Source organism: Chelonoidis abingdonii, chromosome 2, assembly GCF_003597395.2.
Source record: "Chelonoidis abingdonii isolate Lonesome George chromosome 2, CheloAbing_2.0, whole genome shotgun sequence".
Classification (NCBI taxonomy): Eukaryota; Metazoa; Chordata; order Testudines; family Testudinidae; genus Chelonoidis; species Chelonoidis abingdonii.
This window is the reverse complement of record NC_133770.1, coordinates 11,144,389-11,165,683: the sequence shown is the minus strand read 5'-3', so window position 1 is coordinate 11,165,683 and position 21,295 is coordinate 11,144,389. Positions and strand designations below refer to the sequence as shown.

The window sequence follows — 21,295 nt, the reverse complement described above, 5'->3', positions numbered from 1 at the left end:
AACTCTCATTGAAGCTGATGGGAGGTGAAGTCACTCAGCACGTCACCAGTGTTCAGCACCTTGCAAATTCTGTCACTAATGAATTTTTTCAATACCTAGGACCAGCTGCAAGGCCCATCAGAACTAATGGGAGTCTAAGGAACTTGAATGGGCTATGGATCAAGCCTCTGGCGAGTAGGCACAGCTAAGCAAAAAGTAACAGAGGAGGAAACTGAAACATTATGGAGTTAAGAGAGTAACCCAGCATCACAGGGTGTGTTAATGAGGTTCTTTTCTGAGCTCTGACACAGAGTCCTTAATTCCTAGTTTCAAACTCAACCTACTAAGGGTATTTCTATACTGCAATCAGAGGTGTGACTGCAACATGCATAGACATACTGAAGCTAGCTTTGATCCAGCTAGCTTGAATATCAATAGCAGTGAAGCCGGGGCTACACAGACTAGCCACTCAAGACTATAACCAGGGTCCCAGGTGGTCTTGTATAGCCCATGCTGCCATGGCTTCACGGCTACTGTTATGCTAGCTCCAGTTGGTCTAGATGTGCTGGTCACACCTCTGATTGCAGTGCAGAGGATCCGAAGTGTTATTGCCTCTTTGATATTACACTTTAACACCAGTAAGTTCATTTTGATATGTTGCATATTGATGTATCCTGAGAAAAACAGGAAGCATCGTCAAGCTTTGCCTGTGCAAATTGTTTTCAGTTTCACTATGGGGCCACCTGCTTAGTCCAAATCATAAGGAATCAAAATCCTTAGTGTGTTGCTGGTCAGTCAAATTTCCTCAGGGCAGATGCAAGTGCCACATTGTTCACCAGTTCATCCTAACCCTAACTGTGTTTATCAAAAGGCTTAGGAGATGCCAACAACTCCAGGCTGAAACAGTCATTATCAATTTTAAATAGGTCCAGAAACATTGGCAGTAAACCTGCCCATCGCAGAATCATCCTGGCACTTTGTGAAATCACCCTACCGTTGTCTATGTAAGATGCTACCCAAAGGTGGAAAGCAGGAGACTTGTTCAGTAGGGCAGGCGCAGGGCCATCCTTACCATACGCAAAGTACACAGCTGCATAGGGCACCAGGAAACTGAGCGCACCAGGAAACTGCGCACAGCTCCAGTCTCTGCCCTGACTCTTCCTGTCCCTGGAAACTGCAGCAGGGTTGGGCCTGGACTCATCAGCAGCGGGAAGTGCAGGGACCCGGCCTCAGCTGTGCCACTGGTGAGTGCTGGGGGGTGGTTCCCCTTTGCCCCTCAAGCCAGCACCCCTCACCACAGAGGCATGGCCCACCTCCCCCACAGGGGGCTGCGTAGGGCCCCAGAATAGCTAGGAATGGCCTGGGCAGGCAGGTAGGTCAAAGGTACTTTCCCCTTCTTGGGTAGCTGACAGAAGCACAGTAAGCAGCAGAATCCAAACAGGTGAGGGTGAAAATGGAACTCAGGTTCTGAGTGCACAGAGAAAACACTACCCCTAGCTCTCTCGTACTGTGTTTTATACACTGGCTCTGGTATTTATCTGACCCCCCATTACCATGGGAGCTGAGCACCTCATAATCTTTGATGGATTTAACCTCAGAACACCACGTGAGGTAGGGCAGTGCTGTTGTGTCCCTGTTTTACAGATGGAGAATTGAGACACAGAAAGGCTAAGCTACTTTCTCAAAGCCACATGGGCAGAGAAATGACTTGAGCCTCGGTCTCCCATGTACCCTAACCACTGGACCATCCTTTCTATCTTCACAGAAGGCTGCTGACAAGTGTCTGGAACCCTAATTTCAAAGGAACCGTGAAGACGACTCTTCTCCTTTCACTGTACACAGTGTTCCCCCATGGAAGCAAAGGGTTAGGCAGCAGGCTATCTTCTCCATCCAGGTAGAAACAGAACACAGCAGGCCAGACTCTTCTATGCCAAGATCCATTCAGTGCAGGATGAGGGGACCATAACTGGTTCCCTGATTCTCCACTCTGCATTGTGTCAGATCCAGCCCTGATGTCATTCAAACCAAGGGGCCATATGACAGCTGAGAACCGCCGGAGTGCAATACCCCCTAGCCCTAGTCCCCTCCTTGCCCCTGATACCGCCACCTATGCTGGGGCTGGGTTGGAGTGGTGGTGGAGGGGTCAGCTCCCCCGGCCTTGTGGTAGCTTCCTCCTCAGCACTCAGGGAAGTCTCAGCTGGACAGCACAATCAAATATTCAGCCATTTGCACCACTTATGTGGTGTAGGGTCAGATCAAAGGAGAGAATCTGGCTTATGTATATTCAGCATTCTCAGGATGTTTTCATGGGGGCAGTTCTGGGTTTGCTCCTACTAGGTGCATCTCCACCCCAATACTGACCTGATCTTCAGGGCCTTTACTGGAACCTTCATCAAATCCGCAGGCAATAGAGTATGGTGGGTACGGTTCTGACCAATATGCCTCTTGTGTGCAGTTTCTTTGCAGAAAACCTGAAACAGTGAAACACATCAGCAAATGACCCATGTTGTTTAGCACTGACAAGAAACAGCTTATCCTTAGTGCCCAAATCCTCAGATCTATTATATTACTTATCGATACTTCTGGATGTGCCAACTGATTTTAGCAAGATTGGCTATACAGAATTAAAGCTACTTTCGCTATCTACCTTGTGAAAGGCTGAGACAAATATTCAAATGAACGAGAAAGTAACAAAGCAGCTGCCAGGTTTATATAGGAATTGCATACCGTGAGCTTCACCTAAGTCATGCATCCAAATCGTGCCTTTAAGAACCAGTTTGGGTCTTGAGACATATGACTACTCAGTTGATTAGACACACAAGGTGGGACCAACAAGGCTACAACAGCACTGTATACCCACTTTATAGCATTAATAACAATACTCTGAATTTCTGTAATATCTTTTACCCGAGGATCCCAAAGCACATATCATTTCTGATCACTTCCAAGCCTGAAAGACTTAAGCCTCTCAACACTTCAGGAAGGTAGGGTAGTATTATTCCCATTTTACAGATGAAGAAATTGAGGCTATGTCTACATTGTCCCGGGTGTGAATAACTGGGTGCACCAAAGTGCTACACTATAACTTCTCCACCTGGATGTTGTGGGCACAAACTAAAAGGTTCCTAGTTCACATTTAATGTAGTTCAGTTTGAAGAGGAGTATGTTAGCAGAGTCATCAGTAGCTTGCCCAAGGTCACCGAGGATCTGCAACAAAATTGGGAATAAAAACCAGGAATCCTGGCTCAAAGGACCCCACTGCAAAACCATCCATCCTCTCAATTGCAGTAGGATAGACAAAGTTATCTGGGCTCTGACATTTGGGCTCCCATCCTTCCAGTCATACAAATGATGCCACTATGTTAGCAAGATACTCCCCACTGATTGTCACAGCACTTGGCTTTTGCTTTTAAATGGTGAGCTGGATTACTGCTAGAGCTGGCCAACATTTTTTCAATGAATGTTTCACTGTTGAAAAACGCCATTTCATCCACATGGATACTTACTGCAGGAATTTGTCAATTTTGATGAAATTTCTTTTACGGGGAAAAAACCCATCGAAAAGAAGCATTTCAGTCTTCTTGGAATGGGCCATTTCAATTTCTCATTTCAAAATGACTTTTCATTTTGAATTCTTTATTTGAAATTATTAATGATAATAGCAAATATAAAAAGTCAAACTGTGAACGAAACATTTCAATTTTATCAAAATGGAACACTTCAAATGACCCGACACTATTTTTTCCCCCAAAAATTAGCTTTGTGAGAAATTTCAATAAATCTCTTTTTTATTTCAATTTGGAACAAAAATTAAATTCGAAAGGTCAGAATTTCCCATAGAACGCAAATTCTTAGTTTCCACCAGTTTAATTATAATGTTATCAACTTTCAGACTGCACAACTGGGCAAGGGATTATTTTAAAAGAGCCTATTCCTTTGAGTAAGGGTGGTCAGGGCCTTTTATTTTCCACATCAAATTCAAACACAACCTTTCCAAATGCAATTCTAATCTATAGCATATTCATGCTGGGAAGTGCTTCTGTCTTCCAAATTTTGGGCTGCTAAACTTTCTTTTTTCTAAGCTACTGTGCATAAGGGCCAATATGTCCTTTGTATTCGTGCATGTCGTTTCTAATACTTTCAATACCATTGCAAGTAGTAGTGCATTCCCAAGGTGATTGCAAAAAATCAGTCTTCACTGACTTTTCTCCATCTCTTTACAAATGGCTCTGATCAGACAAGATCAGAACGGGCAAAGGGATTATGAAAGTATAGCTGTCCAAGTGGAGGTATTTGTGTACTGAAGGAGATCAATGGTTTATCCAGTCCGTTATCTGGTCATGGACATTGGTGCATGTAGGATACATTACAGAACCCCCGCCCCAAAAAATTACCTAATGAATGTTTGTAACCCTGAAATAGAATTCTTCCTGACACCAGTAACTTTATACCCTGATAGCAGTGGCAGATTACTGCATATGCCAATGGTGCCTGGGCCCATGGGCCCCAGCCAATTTGAGGCCCCCAGAAAAATCTCCTCCCGCCACAGCCTGGAAGTAGAGCTTCTCTAGTCTCAGTGCCACAGTGGGTGGGGAAGGGCATGGAAAGGAGTGTGGGGCAGGGCTGCGGGGGGAGGGGGTGGAATGGGGGCGGGGCCATGGGCAGAACTTGAAAGGGTCTGCAGGGGAATGGGTGGAATGGGGCAGGGCCATGGGTGGCACAAGGGCAGGGCCGTAGGCAGAAATGGGGGGCAGAGCCATAGTTCTGGCGCCGGGTCCCTCTCACTTGCTCCAGCCCCGGGCCCCAGAACTTGATCCAACTCTGCCCTGATGCATGAATGTTGATTGCTTTAGTATCTTAGCCCTTATGCATATTTTTAAATGGCTAGGAACCTTAATAATAGGGAAAAACGCATTCTTGCCCTGTATGTTGGTGATTTCTTCAAAGAAACCTGGGCATGCAACTTTTACCACTTCTCCAAAAGTGGCTTTGGGCCAGCAACTCAGTCCATCCCAATCCCCTGGGCATCCTGGAAAGAAAAAAAGTCTGAAATTAAAGAGACGCCTGCAGAATGAGGCATTTGAGAAGTCTTGCAATGGCTTACCAAAAGATTACCCATCTCTTTATCAGAGGACCAAGTGCAAGACTCAGCTGCAGTTCTTACTTAGCCCAGATTCACAATGGCATGGTGTGATGCTGGCAGACCAGGTGCCATCTCTTGCCAAGGCTTTAGGTGTGTGTTAGTAACTGGCTGATATGGGTATTGGGTTTCTAACAATGTCTTTAACCTTCAGACTTTATGAAATGTTTGTAAATTGCTGTATGTATTAATCTCACAAACCTTCCTTGTCACCGGCTATAAGGAAATATTTACATTTTTGCATGTAACTAAAAAAACTGTTTGCTCTGAAACTGTGAACCCAGTCAGGAAGGACCATCTCCTGCACAACAAGAAGGACTACCAAAACTCTATGGGCCATTGTGGGCCATCACAATACACAGACTTTGTTAATTACCCCCTTTCACCCATGGAGAGACTGTGTGCAAAAGTGCTCATCCCATCAGCTTGAATTCTGGAAGAAAGAAAAAAAAAATCCCTGACAAGAATTTTTTTTTATTATTTCTTTTGCTGTCTCGACTCTCCTGTAAGAGCTACTAAACTGAAAGACATTTGGAGCTGACAGATTCCTGCAACTCTGTCACCTTGTAAAACCATAGAGTGTACCTCAATTTCATATCTATGCTTGCCTGCTTTAACCGTGTAATAACTCTCTCATTTCTTTTCTTAGTTAATAAATCCGTTGATAGTTTACTATAGAATTGGCTACAAGTATTGTCTTTGGTGTGAGAGATAAGGTACAAATTGATCTGGAGCAAGTGACTGGTCCTTTAGGACTTGGAATAACTTGAATATTTTATGATCTTTGGGGTATAGCAACCATCTATCACTAAGTCCAGCTTGCTAAGGGGACTGTCTGTGACTCCATAGTAAGACTGTATAGTGTTTTAGGAGTTCATGCTTGCTACGGGTGAAATCTAATTATAGAATACACAACCAATTTGAGATCTCTATCCTGCTTCTTAGCAGTCCACTATAAGGTTGGTACTCTCATTTATGAGCCACTCCAGGCAGTGTGACACATGGTTGTGCTAAATCCCATGCAATTCCACAAATTTAGGGAGGCGTTGTATTTCTGGTTTACAGTCATGGACACAGTCTCTCACATATACATTTTCCAGCTCATCTGTATCTTTTCTTTTCTTGAGAAAGTGGACGCAAGAGTCAAGCAAATGCAATCCTAAACTTGTACAGTCATCTTGAAAAAGGAGCTCTTTTAGTCAATAAAACAAAACTGGGCATCAAGAAAAATTGCTAATGGGTTTATCCTCACATCACATCTGTAAGGTAGGAAAATACTAGTATTCCCACTTTACAGGTAGGAAACTGAGGCACAGAAAGACTAAATGATTAGCCCAGAGTCTCACAAAGAGTCATGACAGAACAGGGAACCAAACTCAGGTCTTTTAAGTCTCAGGTTAATACCTCAGGTTCAATTCACTTCCCTGCTCTATCACAGACTTCCTGTGAGACCCTGGACTAGTCAGACTTTCTGTGCCTCAGTTTCATTCTGTAAAATGGAAATAAAAATTGCCTACTTACAGGGGTGATGTGAGGATAGCACAACTAGCATAAATTGTCATAGCTCTGCTGAAGCCAATGGTCATGTGACAAATTACACCCACAGAGGATGTGCCCCACCTAAGATTAGAATACTGGCTATGAATGTAAGCAATGCACAAATAAAGTGTATTATCAACATAAAACACCACTACAATCAAAAAGAAATAAGAGATGTTGCAAGATGCAAGTTCTTTACAGAGCACAAGTGATGAGAAAAATCAGGCCAAACCTTCCTAAACTTTACTAAAGAGAACAGTCCTTGCTTATGTGGCTAGCCCTATTGAAGTCAAACAAAGACAGCTCATGTCAGGTTTTGCTGCATAGGGCCTATGTCTCTTACCTTTTAAGTTGGGTAAAGTAGCTTCATTTTTTTCTAAACATAGAGCCTGGTCTTTCACCACCTGTTGGAATATCTTGCATTCCGGATGGATAGAAGCAACCTGGGCAAGACAGATAGAAATGGTGGGTGCGATTTAACAGGTTGCATTGTGAATAACTCTCCCCTTTGCTGACACATTGGTAACTACGCACAGGTGTTCTAAAGAATCTTAATGCAATTATTTCTGATTTCCCGGGGGCTCTCAACCCCTGCTCTGTCTCAGGCCCTGCTCCCACTCCACCTCTTCCCCCAAAGCCCTGCTCTTCCCGCCTCTGCTCTGCCCCCACCCCACCTCTTCTTGCCCCTTCCCTGCCTCCTCCCCTGAGTGCACCGTGCCTTCGCTCCACCTCTTCCTACCTCCATTTCTCCCCCATCTCCCCCAGTGCCTCCTGACCACTGCTGAACAGCTGTTCATGAAAATGTGGGCCTCTTAGGTGCTTAGTTATTCACCTTGCTAGAGACCATTTCTGTTGGCCCCAGATGAAGGAGGATATTGAGCACTATGTAACTCAGGTCTGTCAATGCCTAAAACAGCTGTTTGGTGGTGGGCAGGAGGCACTGGGGTGGGGAAAGGAGCTGACTGATGGGGCCCACCATTGGGCGCTAAGCACCCACTTTTTTTTCCCATGGGTTCTCCAGCCCCGAAGCACCCACAGAGTTGGTGCCTATTAAATTAGACTGTCAATGCTTTGGGGCAGTGACTGTCCTTCTGCTCGATGTTTGTGCAATGCCCAGTGCAATGGGATCCCAATCCCAATTGGGGCCAGCACAATAAAAATGATCCACAATAGCAATTCCATCAAGGAGGAGCCAGGGTGTGAAGTCATGGGGTCTGAGTGCATGTGTTTGTATTAATGGCCATGGTGATACTTACACAGAAGATGGGCAGTGGGAAGTAAAGTAGCAGAAGAGTTTTTCATTATGGTTTGAATTCTGATATGCATTTTACAATGATATAACAAACAGGTGTGACCCTGCCTTCCCTGGGGACCCTCCACACTCCCACCAAAGTCAACAAGAGACTTAGGGGGATGCAGTGAAAAATCTCCAGATATTTAAAAACATGATGTCAGTGTATACATCAGGAAAAATGAGGCGTCTCCATACACTCACAACATTGAAGTTCTCCTACTAAGCTGAAAGAGGTGAAATCTTAGTTAAGAACAGTGAAACAAAGTGGCATTCTTGGCCATGGCTCGATCTAGATAGCCCTCACCATAGTGATGTCAGTTCACAATCATTTATGGATTTTTATCCTCACAACACTCTGAGGTTAAGGTGACCACCTTTTCAAAAGGCAAAAGCAGGAGATATGCAGCAGCCCTGCCCCCCTCTGTGGCTCCACCCCCTGCTCTTCCTTTTCCCCTCCCCCATGCCCTAGCCTCTTGCAGAGGGCAGAGCAAGCCCCTGCCTGTGTCCCCACCCTCCAGGGCATGCCACACAGGGCAGGGTGGGGACACAGTGGCCTGGACTCCCTGGGCAGCTCTTACTACTCCCAACTGCAGCTGCTGGCCTGGCCAGTGGGATGGGTCCACGGCGGGGGGGAGAGAAAGAGTAGGGGTTGGAGCCTCATAGTGAGGGGTGGCTAATGCCTTCCTCAGCCCCCCCACCACCACCACTGGGAAGAGACTGGTGCTGCCTCTAAGCCTTGGGCAGGCACAGAGCCATGCTGCAAGAAATTCAGGACAAATGCTGTCCCAGAGTCATTCAGTCATTCAGGGACTTGAGCATTGCATTTTGGGACTGTCCCCCCCCAATTCAGGATGGGTGTCCCCCCACCTGAGGTACTCCTCCCATTTCACAGAGAGGGAACTGAGGCATAAAATAGACTAAGTGATTGCCTCAGGTCACACAGGAAATCTGTGGGAGAGCCAGGCTCTGAACCAAGAACTTTGGAGTCCCACACTCTTACCTTAGCCACTAGGCCAGCTTTCCTTCCTACACCTCTTTTATTTGCAGCAGAGCCTGAGGAGGCCAGAAAGGAAAGGGGAGACAGATGGTGCTGGAACAAATCTTCGTGCGCTCAATTTAATTTGATCCTATTCGGATTTTCAAATTGTCTCCACCAACCTGACAAAGGGCCTGATTCTCCCCTCTCTTTCACTGGTGTGAAACAGGAGTAACTCCACGGAACTCAGTGGCATTACACAGCGTAAAACATGTATACATGAGAGGAGTATTGGAACCAGAGTGTCTGAGTGCTGTGTATTGACACCACCAAAAGTTTAATTCAGCTGAAGCCACTGGGACCATATGAGTGAAAAGGCAACACGATTTGGCCTTTTGCAAGCTGGCCTATTTAAAACCCACCTGGAAGCACTGAAAATACTGATTTCATCTAAGTGATAGATTGTAGATGTATTGAGACATTTCTGAAGAACACTGTAAGCCACCCTAAGCTTCCAAAGACTTTGAGAGTACAGCACAGTCTTGTCTTTTACTGTACCAATCCTGCCAGTACCAGTACACTGGGTTTCTTTTTTCAGTCACAGGCAGTTGATTGCTGTCAATAAACAACACAATTTAATGGGAAATCAGCATTCTGTTCTTAGCCTGAATGGAAACTTTACTGCCCACATAAACAGTTAAAACTGCACAATAACATCCACCTAGAAAAAAGGACAAGACTTCATCTTGAAAAATCCTTTGCAAGAACACCTAAATTTGGGGCTTTAGAGGACCATGTACCTTTTAAATGGGCGGCATCTGAGATGGCTCACATGCCCTAATATTAGAATGGAAAGAGAATTAATGAGTTAACATGAAAAGAAAATGAAGACACGCTGTAAGCAATGGTTAATTTTCACCCATTATGCTTTGACAATGGGTAGCCTTAAATATATTTTTTTTAAATCAGCATGATCACCTCCTAAAATAGCATCTCTCATTATTGTAGATTAGGAACACCCTTCTGAATTGCTATTATTCAGAATTCAACACAATGCTTCTTTAATTTTTTACATTTTCATATATATTGTGTGTTGCACTGAGCTGGCACAACAAACAACTTTAGAAGCAGTAATAAAATGATTATTATGAAAATCAATTGCAATTTACATTTAAAAAAAACAGCCACCATTCAGTGATTTGGCTGGAAATAAGGTGTTTCTTCAGCTCCTGAAGCATTTGTAACTGGTTGTTGATAATAGGAAACTGTTTATAGTTGGGATATTTTTACGCTGGGTGTTCGAAAATCATAAGCGTACAACCTGGAGCAATGCAATTTATTTAGCATAGAGAATCCTTTCTCTGACATATCACAAAGTGAAACCAGTTGGCAGCTAGTGTCGTCATTATACAGGGCTGGATTCTGTCCCCCTTACACTGAGTAGAACCTAATTCTGAAAATGGTCCAACTAATGAGAATGGGACTACTTGCAGAATATGGTACTGTTCAGCATAAGAGTGAATCAGGTCCTCAGCATTTAATGTTTATGGCACCAAAAGCTTGCACGGAGGTAAAAGAAACAGTCCCCGTACTGATGGGCAGACCGTGAACACTATAGGACCCAAATTACATTGTTCCATCTGGATGTAAGTGGAGTTGTGTGTGTCATATATGACTGCATTGCCAGTACCCCTCTCCCACCCCTCATTCCTATCACTCTGAGCTAAGGTGACCAACTAGCAAGTGTGAAAAATCTGGACAGGAGATTGGGGGGGTGGGGGGCATAATTGGTGCCTATATAAGACAAAGCCCCAAATATCGGGACCTTCCTATAAAATCGAGACATCTGGTCACCCTACTCTGAGCATTAATCTGAGATCAGGTGGGTTTGCTGGGCATTTTAGCACTTGATCCACTTCCTGCAAGAGAGATCCCCTTTCTTGTAGATGCAGCTTAAACCTGCCTTATCATACTGATGGGGCTTGACCTGCTGGAATTCTAAACTCAATGGCTCAATGATTTCCCCAGTGCAGTAGCTTGCTCAGGTCTCTCTCAGCTCTGGTATAATGCAAGTCTAGCCTCAGGATTAGGTGGGTCTCTTTGGGTCTTTGAGAATTAAGATGCTCTATATTTGAGAATCTATCCAATTCATGCATGTATTCTAAGGCAGCTGTCACTATGTTATCCCTACCAAAGGTGGAAACCTGATTATGTTCCAGGCTGCTGTTGCTTCTCCTCTCCCTTACCCCAGTCCACTGCTACCAGAACAGGTCATCTTCAGGGTTATCTTGTTCAGTTATTTTAAGAAAAGTTGTGGCCCCTTGGCCACTAGCATCTGTCTTCATTGGTCTTCATTGCTAGGAGTTTGGCCCGTACACAAGTGTGAACTAGAGCTGGTAGGAAAATGGGGATTTTATCTGCTGAAAAAGTCTACAAAACAATATCAAAATATTCAGTTTCATCAAAAAAATTCCACAGACAAATTCAAATATTCATCAAAAAACTAAAAAATCCAAATCTTCTGCACAGAAACCAGATTTTGTCAAGAACATCAAAACAATATTTCATGTCAGTTTGACCCAAATTGAAATATTTTGGATTGCTAAATGAAGTCAGAATATTTTGACTCAAGACTGGTTCAGTATAAGACAGAGTCCACACGTGCTGCTGTGATACCTCATGGGAGTTGTACTTTGGGTGTATCAGCCTCTCATTTTCCCCTGTGAGTGAGTATCCCTGGCCAGACTATATCTCCCCTGGACTATAGGAAAAAAGGAGAGAGAACCCTTAGCTATCCATCACTGAATGGACAAAATGGGCCAGTGTTCTCGGAATCTGTGGAAGGTGGATCGCTCAACGATGTGGGTTGAGGATGCTGTAGGTGAGAAATTGCCTGAGACCAGGATTATAATCTGTTAAATTTCAGATGCTAGAAAGTGTGTTTGAGTTTGTTTTATTTCCAACCATTTTCTGTTTCTATCATCTCTGCTTAATATCACTTAAGTTTCTGTTCCTTAGTAATAAGCTGATTTTCGTTCTATTATAAACCTCCCTCAGTGCTGTACATTAAAGAGACGTGTGGGTCCTCAGCTAAACTAAAGACTGGGGTGCATTCTGCTCGTTAGAGACAGCAGACTCAGAATTTCTGGGAGTGGCCAGTGCAACAGACAGGACACTGCAGAGAGATTCCTCTGGGTGACTTTTGAACAGTGAATGTTACCTGCAAGGCAAGGATTAGCCTGGCAGAGACTCCTGGAGTTTGCTGGCAGGGAGACAGCCTGATGTGGCAGGGAGCTATCAGACAATTTAAGCTCCAGCACAGCTCTCTGTTGGAGAATTGAGAGGTAACATAGTGGCTTATGTTTCTGGGTTCCCTGAGGAGACCATCACAAGTGCATCATGGGAGATATATTTAGGCTGGTAAATCCAGCCGATAGAGGAAAAATTGAAGTATGATGCTCTTGAATGACAATGCTTAGAAGGTGCCGCAGCAGCTTCTCAGGAGGATGTGGGTTAATGTCAAACAGAGCTGCAGTGAAACATTTCAATTCAGGAACATCAAAACATTTTGTTTTGACAGCAAAAGTGAAAACAAAGTGTTTTGACATCACTGAATTTACATTTTTGGTTTTCAGCCAAAAATTTTTGACTGATGGAGTTTAATCAAAAACTTTTGGGTTTTCAGGTGTTTGTGTTTTTCAATAAAATGCCAAAGATTTCCATGGAAAGCAGACACTTTTTACAATAAATAAAACAAATACAGAGGGGTTGAAACCCTCATTTTCCATTGAAAAACAGTTTCAGCTGAAAATATTCAGCCTGCTCTCGTGTTAACGTCCTTTCTCTTGCAAAAAGAAATCCTAGGAATTCTTGAATAGCTGTACATTTCATTTCAAAGAAAGCGTCTCCAAAACAACAGTGTCCAAGCACTATGCTAGCATAGCTCAGTGCAGTCTTACCAGCAATAATACCACCTTGTGCTTCTCAATCCCAAATTCTTTCTGTGTTCAGGATTTCTCCTAGGAGCCTCTAGTCTAACTGTTGACTAAGATCAATCATGCTAAGATTATGAGCAATTAGAACATCAACATTTTAACAAGGTGTTTCTTGTTCTAAGCTCCCATTTCAGAAGTAAATGACTAAATGTCTCTTTTCGTCAAGATGCCTAGTGGCCTTTGACACAGATTGTCCCATATGTTAAATATCACGGTGACTCGTCAGAGCTTGCAAATCAGCACAAGTCCAACAGCAGCCCTACCTAAGGCCTGTCTAGCAAGGAACAAAAATGATATTGGAGCTGTATGCTACCGAGTGGGTAGCCTTACTGAAAGCAAACACGGTTACACAAGAAGAGAGGGAAGATTCCATTAGAAATACAACTTGTGATGATGTTAAATCTGTTGGCCTTCCTTGGGCTTTAAAAAAAAAAAGGTAAATTATTTTGCACTCAGAAAACCCTTCTGGCTAGAACCTTGTCTGCTGTTGCTGACTGTCTCTCACTTGTACTTTACAAATACTTGGTTATTCATCTTAAATGATGAACAGGAACAATTTAAGGCTTCAGACTGCAAGCTGCGGCATGTCCTCAATTCACAGTTGTCTCAAACCATCTAAGGTACTTACATGGCCCCTGCTATCATTGTTTCTGAAGCCTTAGAAGCTTTGCCGTATTTATCCTCACAGTACCCCTGTGTCCTATTTTAGGGATGGGGAACTGAGGTGCAGAGCAACTAAGGGGCAGATTTGCAAAGGCTTCTAGCTCTGAAACCCAATGGGAGTGAAGCACCTAAGTATCGTGAGCTTTTGAATATCTACCCCTAAGTGACTTGCCCGGGTCACACAGGCAGCCTGTGCCAGAACAGGGACTTGAATGCAGGGACCTTAAGCCCTAACCACTGGGTCATCCTTCTATCTTTCTTCAGAAAACTCAGCACTGAACAGAGGCTGTCTACTTTCAATAGGAATGAGTGTGATAGAAAATCCTAAGTTAGAATCTTCAAGAACTAGGGTCTGGCCTTGTAAATCTGTCATATTCTTAACATCAAAATGCTTAGAGCGCTGAAAACTCCAGGATTGTGCAAATAGGAAAGGACATGATACTCTATTTTGTTTGCTTTGAGAAATGCCAGCTTGTCTGTATCAGAAGAGTAACACCACAAGCTGTATCACCTTGGGTTGGGGATCCTTTCAGGTCTCATCAACTGAGCAATGCCAAGTCTGACAAGTGCCTGGATGGGAGACTGCCAAGAAACACCTGCCTACTTCAGAAGGCATTACCTACTCATCTGGCAACTACCCTCACAGCCCAGCCAAACATAACGCCCCAAGGACTGCTATGATCCCAAAAATGGAGTCTTCAGACGAGCCATACCACAGCGGACCTGACAATATGTGGCCGTTAAAAATTCTTAGTATATATTGAAAACAGCCGGGCTGTGAACCACGGGCTGGTATACATTCTATCTATCCTCAGAAAGTCAAGCCCCTGTACAATGTCTCAAACTGGGCAGCTGACTTCACCAGGCCCTTTTGCCAACCTAACCCAAAGTGTTCTGAATAAATTTGTAACCAAGTCTGGCTGGACATTATTTACAAGCAGAAAAAAGGGCCACCTTCGTCAGATAAATTCATAGGCTGTAAGGCCAGAAGGAACCATTATGACGATCTAGTCTAACCTCTAACCTATCCTTGCAACAAAGTTCGTTGCCAGCTCTGTCCACATATTTATTCAGGGGACACCATCATAGGACCTAATCACATTAACCGCACTATCAGAGGCTCGTTCACCTGCACATCTAACAATGTGATTCATAGATTCATAGACTCTAGGACTGGAAGGGACCTTGAGAGGTCATCGAGTCCAGTCCCCTGCCCTCATGGCAGGACCAAATACTGTCTAGACCATCCCTGATAGACATTTATCTAACCTACTCTTAAATATCTCCAGAGATGGAGATTCCACAACCTCCCTAGGCAATTTATTCCAGTGTCCAACCACCCTGACAGTTAGGAACTTTTTCCTAATGTCCAACCTAAATCTCCCTTGCTGCAGTTTAAGCCCATTGCTTCTTGTTCTATCATTAGAGGCTAAAGTGAACAAGTTTTCTCCCTCCTCCTGATGACACCTAGGGCCGGTGCAACCATTTAGGCAAACTAGGCGGTTGCCTAGGGTGCCAAGATTTGGGGGTGCCAAAAAGCGGCGCCCTCCCCAATTTTTTAAATGGTTGCAGCCGCTGCTGCTGGAGGGGCTGAGCTGCCGGCGGCAGCAGCTGCCTGCAGCCGGCAGCCCAAGGTGTCCCCCGGGTCAGGCCCCCCGGGGTCAGGGAGCCCCTGGGGTCAGTGCGCCGCCACTGCAGCCTGGCAGCCCAAGGGGACCTCTGGCCCAGGGAAACCCCGGGCTGCCGGCTGCCGTGGAGGCACTCTAACCCTGGGTCAGGGTGCCGCCGCCGCAGCCGGCAGCCCGCGGTTTCCCTGGGTCAGGGTGCCACCGGAGGGGGCGGCAGGCAGCTCCCATGGAGCTGCCGTAGTGGTGCCTGCGGATGGTCGGCTGCTCGGGCAGTTCCGGTGGACCACCTGCAGGCACCACTGCGGCAGCTCCACTGGAGCCAGGACCAGCGCGGGGGGCGGCGAAATTGCCGTCTGCCTAGGGCGCTCAAAATCCTAGCGCCGGTCCTGATGACACCCTTTTAGATACCTGAAAACTGCTATCATGTCCCCTCTCAGTCTTCTCTTTTCCAAACTAAATGAACCCAATTCTTTCAGCCTTCCTTCATAGGTCATGTTCTCAAGACCTTTAATCATTCTTGTTGCTCTTATCTGGACCCTCTCCAATTTCTCCACATCTTTCTTGAAATGCGGTGCCCAGAACTGGTATATGTTATATATATACCATCATGTGCCAGCAATGCCCCTCTGCCATGTACATTGGCCAAACAGGACAGTCTCTACACAAAAGAATAAATGGACACAAAACAGATGTCAAGATTTATAACATTCAAAAACCTGTCGGAGAACACTACAGTCTCCCTGGTCATTAAATTACAGATCTAAAAGTGGCAATACTGCAACAAAAAAACTTCAGAAACAGACTGCAAGGAGAAACTGGTGAATTGGAATTGGTTTGCAAACTAGACCCCATTAAATTAGGCTTGAATAAAGACTGGGAGTGGATGGGTCATTACATGAAGTAGAACTATTCCCCCTACTGTTACTCACATCTTCTTGTCAATTGTTGGAAATGGGCCATCCTGATTATCAATACAAACGGTGTTTTTTTTAAATCCTGCTAACAATAGCCCACCTTAACTGATTACACTCATATGAAAACATCATATAGCCTCTGTGCTGCCATCTAGAGGTCTGTCTAATAGGGCCTAAAGTTGGGCCCTGTCAGCCGGTCACCACTCTGTGCATATCCTCATGGCCAGGGCCGCCCAGAGGATTCAGGGGGCCTAGGGCAAAGCAGGGGAGCTGCAGTGCTTGTACTCACCCGGCAGCGGTCCAGGTCTGGGTCTTCGACAGCATTTCGGCAGCGGGGTCCCTCTGCGTCTTCAGCAGCACTGAAGGGACCCCTGCCACCAAAATGCCGCCAAAGACCTGGACTGTCACAGGGCCTGGGCTCGCGGGGCCTGGGGCAAATTGCCCCATTTGTCTCCCCCAGGGAGGCCCTGCTCATGGCAGGGCACTGTGCTGCAGTTTTCTCAACAGAGTTTCCACCCTCCCTTTAGTGGCTTATGGCTCAGTCCTCTGGCCAGGCCTTTGTGAAAGTTCAACCTCCCCTCCCCAGGGTAGTAGAATCCAAAGGCACAGTGAGTCCTAAAAAAACACAAAATAAAGAAGTCTTTGGCCCTTCTGGGCTTAGTTCTCAGTGCCCCTGATGTTATTCATGCAGCTGCACTCCCTCTAGACTCAGCTCTCAGACCCCAGCCTTCTCCTCAGGTGGGGCGTTCCATATCTTGCCATGTCTTACCACCATCAGCAGGTCCCTAATAAACCCAAAGAGTCTAGTGCCAGCCCAGCCTTCTCTCCAAGGAAGTTCTGACCAGCCACAGTCCTACTCAGCTCAGCTCAGCTCAGCTCAAGCCAGCTTCTCTCCCCAAGCACAAGCAGCTGATCTGCTGCCTTTCCCAACCAGCCAGGACTGAGCCAAGCTCTCCCCCTTTTCACAGGCCTGACTCCCATTACAGGTGTGGCAGGCAAGGTTGATTACGCTCACCCCTTTTCATTAACCCTTTCCAGCCCACGTGGGGGTTTGTTTACCCCGCCACAGACCTTGTGTTGCTTTTTGGGTCTGTTTAAAGAGTCTCTATATTGCTCTTTCACCAGCTCTGATGCCGAGACATTCTCACAAACATAGACTTGACTGTTTGGGCTAAATGGAGTTGCCCAGATATAAATGATGCTGATGGTATTTACTTAGTACACTATTTGCTGCATGAGTCAGGAGTCTGAGCTTATTCCAGAATGCTGCTATAAGGAGTTATACCCAAATCTGCAGCTGCTTTGCTCTCTGAACTATATGACTTTTTCCCCAGCTTGCTTTGGAAATTGCAAAAGGTAGAACATCCCAATGGTGCAAGCCCTAGAAAGAAGAAACTATGGAAGTTAGCCTAACCTTTCTAAAGTAGCAGAAGGGTTCCACTGTGAAGATTTGGGTCTAAAAATGGGTAAAGGTCTAGTGTGGTTCTCTCTTATCCAAACTGGTTCTCATTGGCAGTGAGCATCTTGATCACAGCCTCTCTTTTTAAAATACCTTTTACTGACTACCCTTTGGGTTACCGTCAAAATTCCTCTTTGTCACTTGCTAGGTCTTACACAGACGTGATTCAGAATCCTTGCTATGTAACCACGTGTCCAATCATTCTCTGCAGTCTGTTAAATAGATTATTTTAGAAGTCTTTTTTGAGTGAACACGACAGGCTAGGGGGCATTTTCCATGTGTTTCTCCTCTTTCTGAAGTTGATTACCTATGGAGTAAGACAAGCTGATTCACTGTCTGCCTTACAGGTTTCATTTAAGCAATAACTTTTCGAGACTGTTTTTAAAGGTTGGAGCAATGCTTGAATGTTTGTCGGGTTATATCAGATTATATCTAGTTATCTGCCTGTATCTAAACTGCATAGATCTATAATATATATATATATACTATATTATATATTATATATATTATATATATATATATATATTATAGATCTATGCAGTTTAGATATATATATATATATACATAGATATGTGGCTATATATGCACATAAACCTTGTACACATGCATATATGGACATATTGCTGTAGTTTGTGTGTAAATATATACAAGAGACATTTTCTAACTATAACCTAGAGGAAGAAATGAAAACGTAGTGACTTGAATTTATCCCAAAGTAAGTCAAACATTTAATTACCACTGACGCTTTAAAAAGGAAATCATTTCCCAATTTCCCCTCTCAGTATGGGTAATATCCATTGCCATTAAAGGCTTGATCCTGTATTCAGTGCATACCAACAGTTCTCTGTGGAGAGGAATTTAAGGTGCACAAGGAATGGAGGATGAGACCATACAGGGAGTTAGGCACATCCTACCAGCGGGGAGTGTCTTAGTCAGTAGAAGCTGTGTGTCTAACTTCCCATGAAATGCTTCATTAAGGCATCGTTATGCCTCTGTAGCAACCCCTCCTTGGTTACAACAATTACCTTCATTCCATTTTATTCAGTAAATAGGCTTTTTGGCTAAAGAGGCCTGGGTAGCCCTGTGGATGGGGCATTCAACTGGTCTGTGGCCTTGTGCAAGTCAAATCCCCTTTTTGTAATTCTGTCTCCCCTCCTGCCCCAAGGGCAGACAATGTCTCTTGCCAGGCATTTGACATTGTGGAGTCCTAATCTCACTTGAGTGTCTAGGTGCTACTGTCATGTGCATAAAGAATAGTTTTAGCTCTCTTATTGCCTGGCTTTGCAAGGTGATGAGCATCTCCTGGGAAGTATGGACTACTCAACTCTTACTGAAGTTAATGGGAATTGAGGATGATCAGTGTCACACAGGAAGTTTTCATTATCTTGAATGATTGGACTTCTAGTTTAATTTCACGCCTGGACTAATATTTGTTCAGAGGATCCTTGTTGGAATTATTCTTCCACTGTAGCTTGATCTTCTGGCAGAGGATCTCTAAACACCTTGCTTTCTCCAAACACCTTGTGGATTTGGTTGTTTTTTTTCACATTTCCTATTTAGAATCCAAAATTTCTCCTCAACCATTAAAAAATGACTGATCTTTAGCTCACTGACTCTCCTAACAGATGCTTCTGAGGCTCAGGTGTGAGTGACAAAACGATGCCAAAGGCTAAGCGGTCCCTACAGGTTGTCAGGCAGGAATTTCTGTCCTGTCTAATCTCATGGGACAAGTATGTTATGACCGGTACTATCTGGTATAATATTTTGAAAAGATAAGATAATGACTGGCAGTGCACAGATGTGTAATCATTCACCCCAGCCATGATTAACATGAAATAGGAAATTCTAATACCAACACTGGGGAACCAAGTCCTGTTAATAGAGTTTCTAAACACAGATTCTAATCCAGCACACAGGTGTTACTGCTCACTGTGTGGGCACGTAGAAAGTGATGCTAACACCTCTTGAATTTAGACACAGTATAGCACAGCTTGGTGTTTGATATCACTAAAGGTATTCAGCAAAACAGCATCAGTGCTCTATGGACTTGCATGTGCTTTGCATCTCTCTAAGGAAATACATCCTTGTTACAGTCTGGGTTTGCAGCAAAGTTCTCTTCCTCGTGATCACTATAGCCCACGGAGGTCCCTTCAGGCCACTTGAACTTGGGATGTGGATGCTTTGCATACTTTTCCAGGTTTTCTTTTTGACAGATTGGACAATATACAGCTAATCAAAGGCCTTATCAACCCTAAATCACATTCAAAGCCTCCGCCTGGGGAAGTGGAGCACTGGATAACTCTAACTTGTAAAGTCAATTTTTTTTAGCATTTGACAAATGAATCTCTCCTTTCTTCTACTCTTTCTGCCTATGCCCAGCATGGTAAGTTTTGTTGTTGTTGTTGTCCCCCCCCCCCTTCTTAGGGTAATAGACACCATATCTGTACAACCACCAGACCCTCAGGCGAGGTGGAAGATCCAAATGTGTAGGGAAGCGGGAAAGTGCCCCATCCAGATGTGACCGCAAGTGCGAGAAAATCAGATGTGGAGACCGGAACGCGAGTGCCCCATCCAGATGTGAGCCCAAATGCCCCATCCAGTTGTGAGCGCAAGTGGGAGAAAGCCAAATGTGGGGACCGGAGCGCAAGTGCCCCATCCAGATGTGAGCGCCCCCGTCTCTGAGACCACCCTGCCGCCCGCCCGTCCGCCCGCGGCAGCCCTGCGCCCTGCGTCCCTCCCTGCCTCCCCAGCGCAGCGCAGGGCGCAGAGCGCACGGCACTCACCAGCGGGAGAAGCACCCAGGAGAAACTTAGCATCTTCAGCAGCGCTGCCGCCTCCTCTGAGCTCTGGCTGCTGGAGCCGAGGCTCAGCCTGTCCCCACCTCCCAAGTCCCGCCCCTGCCTCCTCCGGATCGTGCTGCAGCTCCCTCCCCAAGGGTCCTTCCCTGCGCCTAGGGCTCCTGGCGAGTTCCGCTCCAAATCCTCCCAGCCTCCCCAGAGAGTCCGCTCACCAGTCTCGCCTTACCCTGAGGCTGGGGGGGGGGGCGTGTTGGATCCCCCTGGATCTTGCCGAGGTTTGATCCCCCAGCCCCCGACTTGGGCCGTCAAAAACAAGGAACTGCTCCTTTTGACCCCCACAACCCCCCGCCCCCCATATCAAGACAGCAGCACTGCAAGAACCTGGCCCGGGACCCACCGTGCCCCAGAGGTGTGGGCCGGGCTCACACAGCAATGCTTGGTCTCTCTTCTGATGGCCTCTTGGCTGGATGTGTGGCCCAAATGTGCAGGGTCTGGCAGGAGCCAGCTGCCAGATTCCAGCTGTGGTGGCGCTGAGGGAGCCTCTGGGTCTGGAGCTGTAGGGGGCAGCTGGAGTCGCTGAGCTTGTAGGCAGTGAAATGTGGAAGATTAAGGCTGGATCCATCCAGGGATCCCAGGGCTGGATCCATCCAGAGTTCCGGGAGGCTATTGTCACAAGATGCCCTGATGCCTGGAATGTCTCAGAGCAATGGGAATCATGATCCTTGTTTTTTATTTAGCCTGTGGGATTTGGAGAAGAGGGGCAAAACACTGTGGTAGGACCCTGTGGGGTGCAGGAGCCAGAACTGGGTTTTTCCCATACAGTTCTGCCAGACTCCATCGGGATCTGGAGTGTTTGGAACAGAAAGTGGAGCTAGAATTTCTCCTTTTATGGGACGCTTTAGGGGCTTGG

At 45.5% G+C, this 21,295-nt stretch overlaps 1 protein-coding gene across 1 annotated transcript in view; it reads right to left on the bottom strand.

The window, feature by feature from the left end:
- Positions 1-20,432, bottom strand: part of LOC116834665 (pituitary adenylate cyclase-activating polypeptide type I receptor-like) — a 38,758-nt gene extending 18,326 nt beyond the window's left edge. The window contains exons 1-4 of the mRNA XM_032796922.2: positions 20,371-20,432; positions 7,002-7,101; positions 4,901-5,008; positions 2,341-2,450 (exon numbers count right to left, since the gene is read on the bottom strand). Of these exons, the coding sequence (XP_032652813.1) occupies positions 2,341-2,450; positions 4,901-5,008; positions 7,002-7,101; positions 20,371-20,403 (351 nt within the window). The 5' untranslated portion in view covers positions 20,404-20,432. The remainder of the gene's footprint in view (positions 1-2,340; positions 2,451-4,900; positions 5,009-7,001; positions 7,102-20,370) is intronic.
- Positions 20,433-21,295: the final 863 nt, after the last annotated feature.